At 34.4% G+C, this 15,680-nt stretch overlaps 3 protein-coding genes across 3 annotated transcripts; 1 reads left to right on the forward strand and 2 right to left on the reverse strand.

Moving 5' to 3' along the window:
• The first annotated feature begins 388 nt into the window (after nucleotides 1–388).
• On the forward strand, nucleotides 389–2,778 carry LOC126974859 (uncharacterized). The gene is made up of 2 exons (XM_050822553.1): nucleotides 389–810; nucleotides 1,652–2,778. The coding sequence occupies exons 1-2, from the start codon at nucleotides 521–523 to the stop codon at nucleotides 2,532–2,534; spliced, it is 1,173 nt and encodes a 390-aa protein (XP_050678510.1). The 5' UTR covers nucleotides 389–520; the 3' UTR covers nucleotides 2,535–2,778.
• LOC126974867 (uncharacterized) lies at nucleotides 801–3,176 on the reverse strand. Its single transcript, XM_050822565.1, has 2 exons — nucleotides 2,770–3,176; nucleotides 801–1,519 (listed from the first exon to the last, which is right to left on the reverse strand). Exons 1-2 carry the CDS (start codon nucleotides 2,939–2,941, stop codon nucleotides 825–827), a joined length of 867 nt encoding a protein of 288 aa, XP_050678522.1. The 5' UTR covers nucleotides 2,942–3,176; the 3' UTR covers nucleotides 801–824.
• A 2,970-nt stretch (nucleotides 3,177–6,146) lies between these two features.
• On the reverse strand, nucleotides 6,147–10,806 carry LOC126974858 (zinc finger protein 93-like). Its single transcript, XM_050822539.1, has one exon. The coding sequence runs from the start codon at nucleotides 10,768–10,770 to the stop codon at nucleotides 9,571–9,573; it is 1,200 nt and encodes a 399-aa protein (XP_050678496.1). The 5' UTR covers nucleotides 10,771–10,806; the 3' UTR covers nucleotides 6,147–9,570.
• Nucleotides 10,807–15,680: the final 4,874 nt, after the last annotated feature.

Here is a 15,680-nt window from a genome sequence, read left to right on the forward strand (position 1 = left end):
ACTTAGGTATATTGTAATTTATTTCATAGATATGCAATGCATACTGTTGTATATTTATATAGTCGTAAATTTAATAATAATTTAAAACTCAATAAATAAATCAATAACTAACTACACAACTTTGGTTTTATCGATATACAATAATAATAATATTATCATTTATTTCAGGCCATAGCCAATATACCTAATGTTAGTAACATCTTATTCTAGGGTTCGTAACACATTAAATACATTTATTTCTAATACAACACTTTAATTTTAACAGGCAATGTGTATTCATTACGTCATCAAAACTATTCACCACATTTAAAATAATATTGGGACTTTTAGCGCTAGTTCAGACACCGATTCAGGAACCGCGCGATTTCAGAATCGAATGGAAATCGCGCGACTCTTAGAGCTAGTTCAGACATGGCGGATTCCGCGCGGATGCAAATCGCGCGGTTCTAAACGCAAGTGTTCAGACAGGCGCGGATGTACATGCGGAGTGCCGTTATTCGCATAGGGTGACAGTCCAATCATGGAAGTCGAAGAAGCAATATGTGTGTACTTGTTGCTCCGTAAAAAAGAAAGAAAGAAGAAACGGCAGTATTGGGTGCATCCAATATTACGCGATCGGTTTACTCATGGTCAGTTTCAGACTTTATATCCAAAATTAAGAAGTTTTGAACCAAAATTCTTCAATTATTTGAGAATGTCGATAAATTCATTTGATGAATTATTAGAAATGATGAGTAAACAAATTGAATCTAATGATACCCATATGAGGTCAAGCGTGTCCCCAGAAGAAAAACTCGTGATCACATTAAGGTAAGATATTTATTTTATACGTCAGAATATATATTTTGTACTATAGAAGACTGTGAATCGTCAGTGCTATTGCATGATAAAGGCGATGGAGACTCTCCTGGTACTATTGTAGAATATCCAGTGAAATATCCTTGTGGGTTTGAATATTGTTGGTTTTGCCAAAATACTGCATTATGCGTGTTTTGCTGGCTCGTGATATGAATAGGCGATGGTAATTTCTGCCCTTTCTGTATTACCTGGAGCAATTCAATTTTAGTAGCCAATCGTTTATTTTCTGGAACTTTCTTTAACTCTTTATACAATGACATGCAAAAAAGTTTATCATCATCATCTTGCTTTGACATACTTTCTTGTATTTGTCTTTGTATTTTATCTCTTGATTCAATACTATTTTCTAATATGTTAGCCAATCGCTCTTCTGAAGTAATTTTAGTTTTCTTCCTTTTATTGGGTACCGGTTGTATTTCACGTGCATTTACAAAATTATCTAGCTTTTGGTCAATGTTCCGAATTTCTTCATTTTTGGCTTCATCTATGTTTGTGATAGTTTCTTTGTTTTCTATCGTCTTCTGAAGAAAAGAAAGCCGGTCGAAATACATGTATTTTGAACCTTTACATGCACCAGAACCAGAAGGAATTGATTTGCCTTTCTTGAATTCCTTATTATAAGCATCACGGATGTTCTTCCATTTTTTTTGTAATGATACACCTGGAACAGAAATCACTATCTTTAACAAATATAAATACAGTAGCGGTTAGGTAATTCAAGACACTCATTATGCTTTAACTAGCGGACCCGGCAGACTTTCAAAACGATACAGATTAATATTTTATTTTTCAGATATCTGGGTACTGGTTGTTCCTTTGGAGAACTACATTACAACTTTCGTCTTGGCAAATCTACAATCACAGGAATTGTCCGTGAAGTATGTGAAACTCTGTGGGAAAAAGTCACAAAAAACGTCATGCCTGAACCCAGCGAAGATATATGGAAGAAAATAGCTAAAGATTTTGAAAAATATGCAAATTTTCCCAATTGCATAGGCGCCATAGATGGCAAGCATATAAGGATTACAAAACCCAAAGATTCGGGTTCTTTGTATTATAATTACAAAACTTTTTTTTCCATAGTACTGTTGGCACTTTGTGATAGTAACTATTGTTTTACTTTCATAGATATCGGATCTTACGGAAAAAGTAGTGATTCTGCAATTTTTAAAAATTCAGCATTTTATAAAAGGTTAATAGAAAAGTCATTACACATACCAAAACCTAAACCAATATCTGAAACAGATCCTAAACCATTGCCATACGTCATAGTTGGCGATGAAGCGTTTGGTTTATCCGAAAATGTAATGCGACCCTATGCAGGTAAAGGGCTATCATATGAAAAAAAAATATTTAATTACAGGTTATCAAGAGCTCGACGTTTTATTGAATGCACTTTCGGAATTCTGGCAAACAAGTGGCGCATTTTTCATAGGCCTATAAACGTGAATATAGACTTTGCCGAAGACATAATAAAGGCCTGTTGCGTGCTACACAATTTTGTTAGAACTAGAGATGGTATACAGTATGAAGATACTTTACATACTGCGCCAATGAGTAATCTTATTACATTACATGCAGGAAGGGGTACACCATCATCATTAAACATTAGAGACAAATATGCTAATTACTTTGTGAATGAGGGTCGTGTAGAATGGCAAGACACGAAAATATGAAATTAAAATTGTTACAGTTCGCGCCAAATAACTAAACTCAAGATGGCGCGTCGCGTTGGTGGGTTGTACATATTACAGTTAATAGCTATACGTTACTGTGGTAACGTGATAGTTTTCCCGCGCTCGTTACGTACCGCCAAACAACGTTATACACATTTCAGTTATTTGGGGTGGACTGTCTATTACAAAACATGTAAACTACCCTGGTAAAATGTATAATTAAATGTCTACTGACCAAAAAGAACCTTCTTTTCCAAAGAATCCTCATTTTCTCCAAAAATCTCCACCAGCTCCTGCCAAGCTCCGTTTTTAATCGTTTTGTTAGAATATTCTGCACATTGGATGTTCCACAAAGCAGGTCTTTTTTCCACCTCATCGATGAATAGCTCGGTGTCGAAGCGATCCATTGTCACCGTCCGATACGCGCGGCTTCCGCGGAGCAACTGAACGCCCTCTAGGTACGTCAAGTAAATAAAACCGAGCGGCGACCGCGCGAATTCATTTTTAGCGGTTGAGCCGCGCGGATTGTCAATCCGTGCGGACAGGTATGAACGATTTGTAAGGCGCTAATGTAATTAGGATCCGCGCGGTTCAACCGCGCGATTTGCATCCGCGCGGAATCCGCCATGTCTGAACTAGCTCTTATTTGTATGAGTTATTAAGTAATCGTTCAAACAAAACCGCGCGGTTACGGCAACCCAACCGCCAGAAAATAGAATCGCGCTGCTCCCGCGCGTTTTTAGATCAGATCAGTTGCGTTGCGGATACCGCGCGGTTAGCACGTCTCGACTCGCGAGTTCGCCATGGATCCTTGCAACACTGAACTATTTACGACACGCTTGGCGCCAAATGCGTTTCAGAGTTTGAAATATCTTGCCTGATCAGTTCAATTAGTTCATCAAAAGATTTTTTGACATTCTCAAATAGTCAAAAAATTTTTTATCATAATTTCTTAAGTTGGGATATAATGTTACGAACTGACCATGTACCAGTCGGTCACTTAATATTGCACAACTAATATTTATAACAACTATAATTTGAGCAACCACAGTAAATATACTTCTTCGTCGACCTCCATTTTCAAACTGACGTTATCCCCGCAAGAAAATTGCATAATAACCGCCGGTGTCTGAATATCATCACAGCTTTGCTGTTTCAAAATCGCGCGGGAATCGCGCGATTCCCGCCGTGTGTGAACTACCTCTTACTAATGCAGTCTCTAATAGAAGGAATATTTTATCTAATTACTGCATAAAAACCTATACAGTGTAAACCTTTAGGAAGCGCTACAAAAACATTCTAAATGCGTTGTTATATTGAACTCTTAATGTGTTTATGGCCTTACGCTTATAATTAAGCCAGGGATTAGAAGACCCATATAGCAGAATGGTTAATGACCCTGACTACTAAGCTAGAGGTCCCAGGTTCGAATCCCGGTAGGTTCAATCATTTTTATGATGAATATGGATGTTTGTTTCCGAGTCATGGATATTTGTATGTATGTTTAAGTAAGCATATTGTATTAAATACAGGGTGGACCAAAAGTCCGTTTACATTTGAATCGGTTGCCGCGGCGGCGGAGGGGGGTGGAGGGGTCACGCATTGCAAGAGCGGCCAATGGGAATTTAGTCCCATGGCGTCGTTTAGCGATAGTCAACGTGCATTTTGTGTACGCGAGTACTATCGAAACAACGATTCTGCGACCTTAGCTCAACGAAAGTTTTGCAATCATTACAAGATACGACACAAAAATCAAGCCCCATGAGGTGTGTTAATTAAAAAATGGGTGCTCAAGTTTGAGAAGACGGGTTCAACAATGGATTTACCTCGATCTGGCCGGCCTAGAACGTCGAGGGACCCCGAAAACGTGTAGCGAGAAAATCGTCTGTTTGTGACCAACCTGGACTATCAACTCGAAAGCGGTCTGCTGTCCTTAACGTGCCAAGATAATGATGTATTAAACCGCATTCCCAAGAAAGATTTAAGTCTACATTCCTATAAAATCCAAATGGTGCAGGAATTAAGGCTTCAGGACCATGCCACTAGGTTGCAGTTTGCGAACGAAATGGTAGAGCGATTCACCAGTTTTACAAACATTTTTTTCTCAACAAGGCACACTTCCACCTAAATGGGCATGTTAATAGACAAAATTGTCGTTATTGGAGTGACACTATGTCATGGTGATCAAAAACCCCTGCATTCCAGTCAACCAACCCAGTAACTCTTGACGAATTAAAGGATTGTATTCGCACAGAAATCCAAAACATCTCAACAGAAACATGTAAAGCTGTTATCGAAAATTTCCGCTCTAGATTGCAGCAATGCCAGAATAATGAAGGATTGCATATGGATGATGTGATTTTTAAGAAATAAATTCCCCTTTTGTTTACTATTCAAAACAATAAACAACTTTGATCTACTGTAATTAGTTTTTTTTAAATCATCATTCCAATTATAAGCGGACTTTTGGTCCACCCTGTATATCGTAGTCTTGTACCCATAGTACAGGCTATGCCTCGTTTGGGGCAAGATAATTTGTGTATAAGTGTGTCAAGATAAAAAAGGGTTTGCTTGTTTAAAAAGACTGGCAATATGAAGTAAGCATTTTCACTGCACTGCTTAAATCTTCTTATAATCGTATTAGATCTTACTTCTAAAATTCGCCCACATGTGGAATCAAATCAAAAAAAAAATATTTCATAGGTAAATTCATATTACACTTGAAATATGTAATATTTTTCATACACCTCATTGGGAAGGCAGGTTTCCTCAGAGAAACATGAGCTAGAAACTCTGAGGTTGCTTTGCATTCGTTTCAAAACAGATTAGGTGTTACAAGTTCTTATTTTTAATGCACTTTACAAATCATTTCAATTACAATATATGCAAAGTGACTCAACACCAACATCTGTTGTTGAGTGACCCCTTGAGAAACCAAATAGTTTCGTGTAAAATCATGAACATAAAAATGGTTAAGCAATTGTTGTAAAATAACCTTTTCAAATATTTTACTTGGCGTCGGAAAAACAGATATTTATTTATTTATTGCACCAACAAAGTATACACTAATTCATGCACAACAAATATATCTTATATCTTTAAACGAGCAATTCTTGTATATATATATATATAATCTGAATCTCCGAAACGGCTCCAACGATTTTCATAAAATTTTATGTACAGGGAATTTCGAGGGCGATAAATCGATCTAGATAGGTTTCAATTTAAAAAAGTAGTTTTATCCGTGTTTTAATGAGAGACAGGTACAAAAACATTAGAATACAAAAGTAAATTTCGCCAATATACACAAGACGTATAATAGCTCAGATGGGAAATTGGGTGATCCGGAAAGCAGACGACCCCGGTTCGAATCCAGAAGTCCTATTAGTTTTTTTTTTGTTCAAGTTTTGTACATTCTTAAAAATCCGAGCAAGGCTCGGTCGTCCGGATATTATATATATATATATATATATATATAGACAAAAATACAAGTTGAGTGCTACCCCAATAATAGGGGCAAATAACATTGTTATATAAAAATCAAGTACATTAAAAAGAAAAAAATTTCTATGTTTTAAAAATTTAAATCTCGATTATGCCATAGATTAAAAATTAAAGTACAATACACACATAATTAAATTATTAATTATATAGTAATAATATAATAATTAAATGAAACTACAGTTTTTACTTATAACAGGTTAAAAAATAAACAATCTACTAACAATAGAATAAATAAAATTAAGCTCATATAGGTTTAAAAATTTACGGGTTAAATTTGTTTGTCGCTTAGAGTACTGGTGACAAAATGTCCTAAATATTTTAACCTTTTTACTATTGCTAGTTTTCGTTCATATAAATAGGCGGGATGTTATCCGGGCCCTTTCCCGAGCGAAATACCATGACATTACTATTATTTTCGTTGTACAGTTACCCGTGATTGCAAGCAAATTTTTTACCATTCTTCTAAAACCCTTGATCGAGGGGCTAAGGAGCACCATGCCATCCGAGTAACTTATGTTATTGACACCAATATGAGATCCGACATGGGCTGAACTCAGTCACTCAAAGTCAACTGTATGTGAACACATAACAGACCGTCGTAACCACTACATCCGGTTCGACCAACCAAAACGTTGTTAAAGAGAATAGATTTCTCCCAAGACTGGTACGCGCCATCGAAATAAAAAAAAACACCCAAATTTCAATAGAAAAGATGCCCTAAAATTATCTAACACCTGGGATCCAACAATCTCTAAATTAAAACCCAAAACTACACATACCAAAAAAGAAGAGGACACTGACAGTAAATATTGTCAAAAACCATCTGTGTACAGAAAATACCACCTCCCAGGAAATAAATGGCGCTAAACTTCATAATGACAACTATGACAAATACTCTTTAACTCATTTCATCTGCAGTCCCCCTGAAAACGAGATCTGGAACGGTTTTGAAACGTCGGTTTAACTAAAATAAAAATGTAACTTTTACGCAAAAATCTTATGTAAAACCGTTACAATTACACGCGTTTTAATCCTTTAAAAGTGTTTTATTTAAAATTTAAATGAACTCAGTTCCTCGATCAGTGCGACGTCATACAGATTGAATAAGATCGGAGAAGTCAGTACGCTCTGCCTAACACCACAGTTCAATGTGTATGAATCAGAATATGACTTTTGCCAGTTTACAATATTCTTTTGATAAAAATTTTAGATATAATATATTTTCTACTATAAAATTTGATAAAAAAATTAGCAACGATGCGGGACTCGAACTTTTCGCGTTCCGTGCAAGCGCTCTTTCCACTGAGCCAACCGTTCGAGTGACGCATCGTTGATAAATTTTGTATGTCTTGTTCAACTCTCAACTACAGGATCTACTTTACATTCGATAACCTGCTCAACTCTAATATTTGCATATTAGGAATTTGACTTGAGATGTCGCTCTTTCAAATCTAAACAATATGTTTGTTTTTATTAAATAACTCATTTCTTTTCACTTTTTTTAATGTGATTATATCCTTGACAATATTTATATATACCCACTATTTGATACTAATATACGCCTTAAGATATAGTACAAGATTTTTTTAACAGCCTGTATACTAAAATGGTTATTCATAGAAGACACAAAAGTCTTAAAAGCAATATTTAGAAAATAATATATTTTTCCACCGCACTACTTTTGGCGGCTATACTTATAATAATAATAATATTGACACACTTTTTACACAAATTATCTTGCCCCAAGTTAAGCATACATAGCCTGTGTTATGGGTTACAAGACAAGGATATATTTAATACAATATACTTACTTAAACATAAATTCATATAAACATCCATGACTCGGAAACAAACATCCATATTCATCATATAAATGCTTGCACCTACCGGGATTCGAACCCGGGACCTCTAGCTTAGTAGGTAGGTACTTATTTATTGTATGATTATAAATGTTTCGTAATGTCAATAATTTTTAAAATTTTATTATGAAAGTAAAAATATTACTATAGTTGGGCCATTACAAACGCGCGAACTGAGTTATAAAACATTACGTCAAAGGGATGTGACAATACCGCACAACTCGTTATCGATAAAGGGATGCCGCTCGGAAGCACGTAGTTGATGACTAATGCAATAAGGTCAAATGTAGGCGTTTGTGAAAATTGTGTTATAATTGTCATTAGACTTACATAAGCGAACCATGAACGCATTATCCTACAACTTAACTTTGTTAAAATTAAAGGGCGATATTAACGCACAAACTCGTACAGTTATTCATAATGTGTAAACAGTGTTTAATGAATTGAAAGGTGACCCGGCAAAAATATCTTCTCTAAATTTAAATAAACCACGAAATATTAAGGCGCTTCTTTGTGGAGTTAGTATGAGAACTGTAGACAAAGACAATCTACACCAAGAGAAACATATGTAAAACCGGAAACAGTTACAAGTATCGACAATGTCGATGTTTTTTTGTTGCAACGCACTATTTATTCATTTTATCATTATGGTATGTTATGATAAAAATATTTTGCATTATTTCGTTAACCTTTCTAATTACCCGCTAATGACTCGACAAATCCCTTCTTTGTTGCACACAACACTAGCAGTGCGAGCGAGAGTTCCGATATGCCAATAAGTGTGAGCGAGAGATCTGATAAAAATGATTTATGACTCAGTTCGCACGTTTATAATGACCCAACTATAACTTTAACTAATATTTTGTCTGTAAATGATATTTATCTACACCCATGCTTTAAATCCTCTATTAAAGATTCTGAAACAGTTAGCTTATTGCCAACATTAAAACACCCAATGTTCTAATAACCATTACATCATCTAAACGAGTGTTGTAATGTAGTACTGAATTTATAACAACACTCCTATGTTTTTTTTTATCCCTTCATGCGCAGAGTTTCAACAGACAGCCACATTCTTATTGCTCGATGCGTGATATCTGTATGAATTTCAAAAAAAGAACATTTTCGTTTACGCGCGTTCCACACTACCAGAACGTCGCGCGCCGTAAAAAAAATGTAGGTTATTCGAATTCCCGCCATTTTACTTCGATATTTTTATTGTTTTGTTTACAAAAAATGAGCGATTCATTTTAAACGCTGCAACAGAACATTATATTCGAGTGAATTTTAATTATTGCACTATACAAAATGTAAATTACTACTAAAATAAATATTTTTTTCATTAATACTTAGTTTATTTGTATATAATCAGTAATTAATGATATTAGGTTACTACTAGGACTGGTGTTTTAATGTTAGCAGTAAGCTAAATGTTCCAGAATCTTTTAGAGGATTCATATTCTGGGTGTAGATAAAGTCTTGTATGCAACTGTTGATAATTAGGTATTAAAACACTCATGTGATACTATTATCACATTCGTGTTTTAATACCCCTTATTACACAACAGTTGCATAAATAACTATAAGTTACAAACAAAAATAACGATTCTGACATTAGATAAGCGCTCGTAATTTGCAAATTAATTTTACTTCGATAATTCACTGCACAGAACTCATGTTATAGTCCCACCTGGCACCATACTATGTACATTTCTTCTATGCTTCTTCAAAGAACAAGATCGAGTAAAACTCTTGCCACATTCATTACACCAATACGGCTTTTCGCCAGTATGTAGTCTATTATGCATCTTCAATTCTTTTAATTGATTGAAACTCTTACCACATTCTTGACAAGAATACGGCTTTTCACCAGTATGTGTTCTTATATGTATTTTCAAATAACTAGATTGAATGAAAGTCTTGCCACATATATCACACGAATGGGGTTTTTCATTAGTATGTATTCTAATATGCCTGTTAAAAGCAGTAGAATTATTAAAACTCCTACCACAAGTATTACATGAATACGGCTTTTCACCAGTATGAAGTCTATTGTGTATCTTTAAATTACCAGAGTGTTTGAAACTCTTGCCACACACATTACACGAATATAGCTTTTCACTAGCATGTATTCTATTGTGTTTCTTCAAATCACGAGAACGACTGAAATTCTCGCCACATACATTACACGAAATATTACACGAATACGGCTTTTCATCAGTATGTAGTCTATTATGTGTCTTCAGGGAACCAAAATGTCTGAAACTCTCGCCACAAACATTACACGAATACGGCTTCTCACCAGTATGTATTCTATTATGTACTATCAAATCACGAGATCGAGTGAAACTCTTGCCACATTCTTTACAAGAATATGGCTTTTCACCAGTATGTATTCTACTGTGCAACTTCAAAGAATTAGAAAGATTGAAGCTCTTACCACATTCTTTACAAGAATATGGCTTTTCACCCGTATGTATTCTTATATGATCTTTCAAATGACTAGATTGATTGAAAGACTTACTACATATATCACACGAATACGGCTTCTCATCAGTGTGTATTCTATTATGCCTGTTCAAAGCAGTAGAATTACTAAAACTCTTGCCACATGTATTACATATATAAGGCCTCTCATCAGTATGTGTTTTATAATGCCTGTTCAAAACAGTACAATTATTATAACTTTTACCACATGTATTACACGAATACGGCTTTTCACCTAATTGTATATTGTGAATTTTATTTGCTATTTGAACGTCCACAATTTGCCTTTTATTTGACGACATGTTTGATTCGACGCGTGCTGAACCAGTTTCTTCTTCACAATGAGATCTAACTTCTTCGCTGTTAGATTTACATTTTTTCACCATTGCAACTCTTTCGTTTATTCTTCTTCCGGATTTCGCTTTAACTGTAACATACAAATATATATATTATTTAAATTCAAATATTTTTATTCAAAATAGGATGTGACATCACTTATTGAAAGTCAAAAACTATTTCAAAATGAATGCCTCAGACCTAAGAAGAATGGGCGCAACAAACTCAGCGGACGGCTTTTTTTTCATCGATAAAATATGTTTACAAAGTAATATTGTACAACTAAACTTATTATTTAATAGCCTGAGGGCGGTCACTCCATTCCCAATGTGTGGTATCATTAAGAAATTCATTTATGTTATAGTAACCTTTAGCACATAAACGTTTTTTAACAATTCTTTTGAATAACGTAATACTTTTGTTTTGAACATTTTCTGGGATCTTGTTGTAAAAGCATATACATCGCCCCACAAAAGACTTACTAACTCAACTAAGTTGGAGTTGTAGGCATAATAAGTTTATGTCTGTTCCATTATGGTTATGACAGTTTCTAGCAAATTCACTTATGTGCCTATGAACATACATTACATTATCAAGAATATAATTAACTTCTACTAAGTAGATTTAGTGTTTGTTGTGTTTTCGAACGCGAATATTTAAGAAAATAAAACTATTGCGCTGCCATGATTCTCAGCATCTGCACTTAAAATACAATCTTACTCGTTCGTTAAAATATGGTCGAGAGAGGCGATGGCTGGCCCATGCGTCATGCTCGTGAACCGGCGCTACTTGACGTGGCAGGATGATCCTGTAGCCGGAAACTCTGTTTCATGGTTTTAAAATTCAAAGTTATATTTTTTATAATTGCTAATAAAATGGTCGCTAAATACACTTATTTATTTACGGTGTGTGTGTATTGATGCATCTACTGTACCGTGGCCTACTATTATTGTTGAAACAGTAGGAGTCGGCTGTGACTGTACTCAATAACTCTTGTTTTTAAGTATTAATTTACATTTGTAGTTTGAGTATAATTGTTGCATCACTTTACATATACTGTAACTGAAATAATTTGTGAGTGAGTGATTGTCACAAAGAGTTTCTTGCCACTTCTGCTTATTAAAGCTCAACCCTCAAAGGCGGTGGAATAAATATAAAAAGAAAAGTCATTTCATTGACCTGCATGAATAAAGTGATTTTTATTTGATTACCCTAAAGGATTGAGGTTTATTACTGTTAGTAAAAATATAATATTAAAAACAAGTTTAAGCAGAATTGTCAAATTTTAAGTAGAGGTATTTGGTGAGTATTGCATGATATGTAGTTTAAGATTATTTTATTGTTGTGTGCTTGAGTTCTCGTAACAGGTTTCGTCATGCTCGCTTAAATGTCACTGCTTGTGGCGGCGACATGGGACGGGTCGTCCCTTTCCCTAAAATATGGTTGAGGGAGGCGATGGCTGGATTATGCGTCATGCTCGTGAACGGCCGCTGCTTGTGGTGGCAGGATGAACCTGTTGCCGGAGACTCGGTTTCAGATTCTTAAAAGTTATTATATTGTAATTGAAATGATTTGTAAATCGATGGAAATGTAAATCTTGATATAAAAGAGTGGCAATGAGTTTCTTGCTACTTCTTCTCATTAGCTCAACCCTTTACGAAGTAGCGGTAGATTCAAAAAGAAAATATTCTTTTGATCTGATGAAAATTCGATTTTCAAAAAACGGAGAGGAACTAATAAGTTCCCGATTTTTGAAAATTTTCAAGCGAAGTCACTAAGTATAAACACAAGAGTTATTGGCTGACAGTAGACACGCCATAAATAAATAAGGGTATTCTGTCAGCATTTTATTAGCGATACTAAACAGTTTAAATAAAAAAACTGAAGCAGTTTCTGGTAAAAGGATCACCCAGCCACAACAAGTAGCGTCCGATCACGAGCATAACGCATGGGCCACTCATTCATATTTTAGGGAAAGGAACGACCCGCCCCACGCCTCCCCCGCAAGCAACTACATTTACGCGACCACGACGAAGCCTGCCACGAGAACTCTACCAAATAACAAAAATAACGCTCTACATACCGCTGCCTTGGAAGAAAACTGTTTCAACTCAAAAATTCTATTTTTTTCAAGGCACCTAATTGAAGTGTTCTATTATTTCAATGTCAAATTGATATAAGTTTTGACCTATTGAACTTTTACAGACAAAAAAATTAAAAACAAAGAAAATTTTCATTATATTTATCTGAGAAACACGTGGTAGGATTTGATCACTTCCGTGAAACAATACTTATAATAAAACTAGCTGACCCGGCAAACGTTGTTTTGCCATATACAGTATAATTCACGCGATAGTTTTATAAGTAATAAAATATTGCCTATATTATAGCCTGTACATCATTTTGTTCTATTGTCAAAAGTTTTTGCAGCGCATGCAAAAATAGGTTTTCGATTTTACACCTTGTGTTACAAAATAGCAATTTTATTACGGATCCCTAATTTTGAAAAAAAAAACACATAGCCTATAGCCTTCCTCGATAAATGGACTACCCAACACTGAAAGAATCATTCAAATCGGACCAGTAGTACCAGAGATTAGCGCGTTCAAACAAACAAACAAACAAACAAACAAACAAACACTGCAGCTTTATATATTAGTATAGATAAAAGAACTTCGACATACTTCCGAACTTCTTTAGTAATTTTATGACGTATACTGACTCAATATCGTGATATCGTGATACAAGTAAAGCAATATATCTTTTTTATCATTTACGATGTTTTTTGCAATATCTGCCGCATGAATATTATAATTTTCTATAAAATTCTATAAAACAATGTCACATTTTGGATTAAGACAATCACACGTATTATTATAGAGTCATAAGGCGAATTCGGCCAATTTAAACAGGAAACGTTACTAAACCTAGAATAATTAGGATATACAATGTTATATTAAGTCTTATGACACATAAAATATACGTACAAAAGTTTAGAATAAACAATAAAATTATAATTTTGGTGAGAGCTTTGATACCTATAGTTCTAGGATACCACTTTTGAAAAAGCAATTGTGTGGTTTTATGAAACCACGATGCAAGTGAAACTTTTTTTTCACAAAATGACATAGGTATTAATATCAGCATAGAAAAAAAATCATATATTATGCTAGAAATTTTCATATAATAAAAAAATCTTTATCAAGTGTGTGGGGTTCGAACCTACTCTTCCACCCGAACGCAATTGCATCCAATATGCGAACTATAAGCGCCGCCCGACCGTCACGCGACATGCAACACACAGACGAAAAAGTTTGAGACGATGTAATAAAAGTTTCACTTTAATAAACTTACTAGTAATAAGATAATTAACACCCGAATAGCCACACTCTGATAATATTGAGATACTTTTTACACAAATTATCTTGCCCCAAGTTAAGCATATATAGCCTGTGTTATGGGTTACAAGACAATGATATATTTAATACAATATACTTACTTAAACATACATAAAGTCATATAAACATACATAAATACATTTAAACATGCATGACTCGGAAACAAACATCCATATTCATCATATAAATGTTGTTTTATTATAAGATGTTATTTTACCTTCTGTCGGATTCTTGAAGTACCTACTAATATTATAATAGTATTCATTACAAAAAGAACTGTAATCTTAAAACGTAATAAGGTTTACATTGTAAGGGGATAAACTATGACATCACAAAACGAAATGAATAACAGTAAATTACTTTCTAAATATTTCATAGAATAGTGAATGACATCCAGGAATAGTGATTTTAGTAAGAGTCCAAGCAGTCCCTTTTTTTTTTTCTCTTTTTTGTATAAGCTTTTGTCAGTGTAATATTATTTCTGCGTATTTTTTGTTCTTATTAACTCATCTAGAACATTTTTTTTTAATTCATGTGATCACAAGAATTTTTGTTAATGAAGGTTTATTTAAGAGTGACATCAATTTCTAATTTTAAAATTTGAAATGTGTCAATTTAACGACTACTTTATTAGATTTTTTTTAATATGTGGCCAATTACAGCTGTTGTTAACATCGTTTAAAAGTCTAAATAGTACATTTCTTATGACTTGTACTAATTACTAGTTTTTTAGCACTTCTTACTATCCGGGTGTATTGATGTGTTTGTATATATTGCTCCAGATCTAAGGCTTGTTTGGATTTTCCTTTCTGTTACCGATCGAACGCTATCACCCTCATTTTGTGTATGTCGCTTTATTAAATATTTAAAGTGAAACTTTTATTACATCTTCTCAAACTTTTTCGTGTGTGTGCTGCACGTCGCGTGACGGTCGGGCGGCGCCTGTAGTTCGCAGCAGCTGACCGTGTAGTGTATAGACTATTAATCATTTTTGTTAGTGTTTAATATAAATGTTGTTATTTATTATTATAAAATTAAGATTGATTGATAAAGCGATTTTTATACCATTCATGGAATATTATTCCAAAAATTTATAGTTAAATGTCTTTAATGTGAAAAAAACTGTTTCAGTTTTACCGTGGTTTCATAAAACCACACAATCCATTTTCCTAGATATGGATTTTATAAAATCAAGGTGATGTATGGCGTAAACGTAAACTGCCATTATAAAGCGAATATTTTGCTGACCACAACAAACGTACGAGTTAAATACAAAATCCAAACACGCACTAATAAAAAAATAAGGACTCCGTGTCACCTTACATAACAGTGTAGCACCAAGACAAGCCAATTACCGTGTAAATACATAGCCCCACGCACACACTTACACTACTACAGGCCGATAGGCGGCCATTATGAGAATTGTCATCGTCTGTGACAGATCAGTTTGCGTCTCAATAAAATATTTTAAAAATAGCGTCGTGCGTTGTGAAAAAGTGTAAAAACGATATAAGTATTTGTGGCCATATATGATTTTTTAAGGGAGAAAAAATTGTGTAACT

This window comes from Leptidea sinapis, chromosome 2 (assembly GCF_905404315.1).
Source record: "Leptidea sinapis chromosome 2, ilLepSina1.1, whole genome shotgun sequence".
In the NCBI taxonomy this organism is placed as follows: Eukaryota; Metazoa; Arthropoda; class Insecta; order Lepidoptera; family Pieridae; genus Leptidea; species Leptidea sinapis.

Bases quoted from the DNA above. Each gene is read 5' to 3' on its own strand.
- LOC126974859 (XM_050822553.1), top strand. From the start codon at position 521: ATGGAAGTCGAAGAAGCAATATGTGTGTACTTGTTGCTCCGTAAAAAA. The intron at 811-1,651 runs GTAAGATATTTA...TTTATTTTTCAG, and splicing joins AAACTCGTGATCACATTAAG to ATATCTGGGTACTGGTTGTT.
- LOC126974867 (XM_050822565.1), bottom strand. From the start codon at position 2,941: ATGGATCGCTTCGACACCGAGCTATTCATCGATGAGGTGGAAAAAAGA. The intron at 1,520-2,769 runs GTCAGTAGACAT...TTTCTGTTCCAG, and splicing joins GGAAAAGAAGGTTCTTTTTG to GTGTATCATTACAAAAAAAA.
- LOC126974858 (XM_050822539.1), bottom strand. From the start codon at position 10,770: ATGGTGAAAAAATGTAAATCTAACAGCGAAGAAGTTAGATCTCATTGT.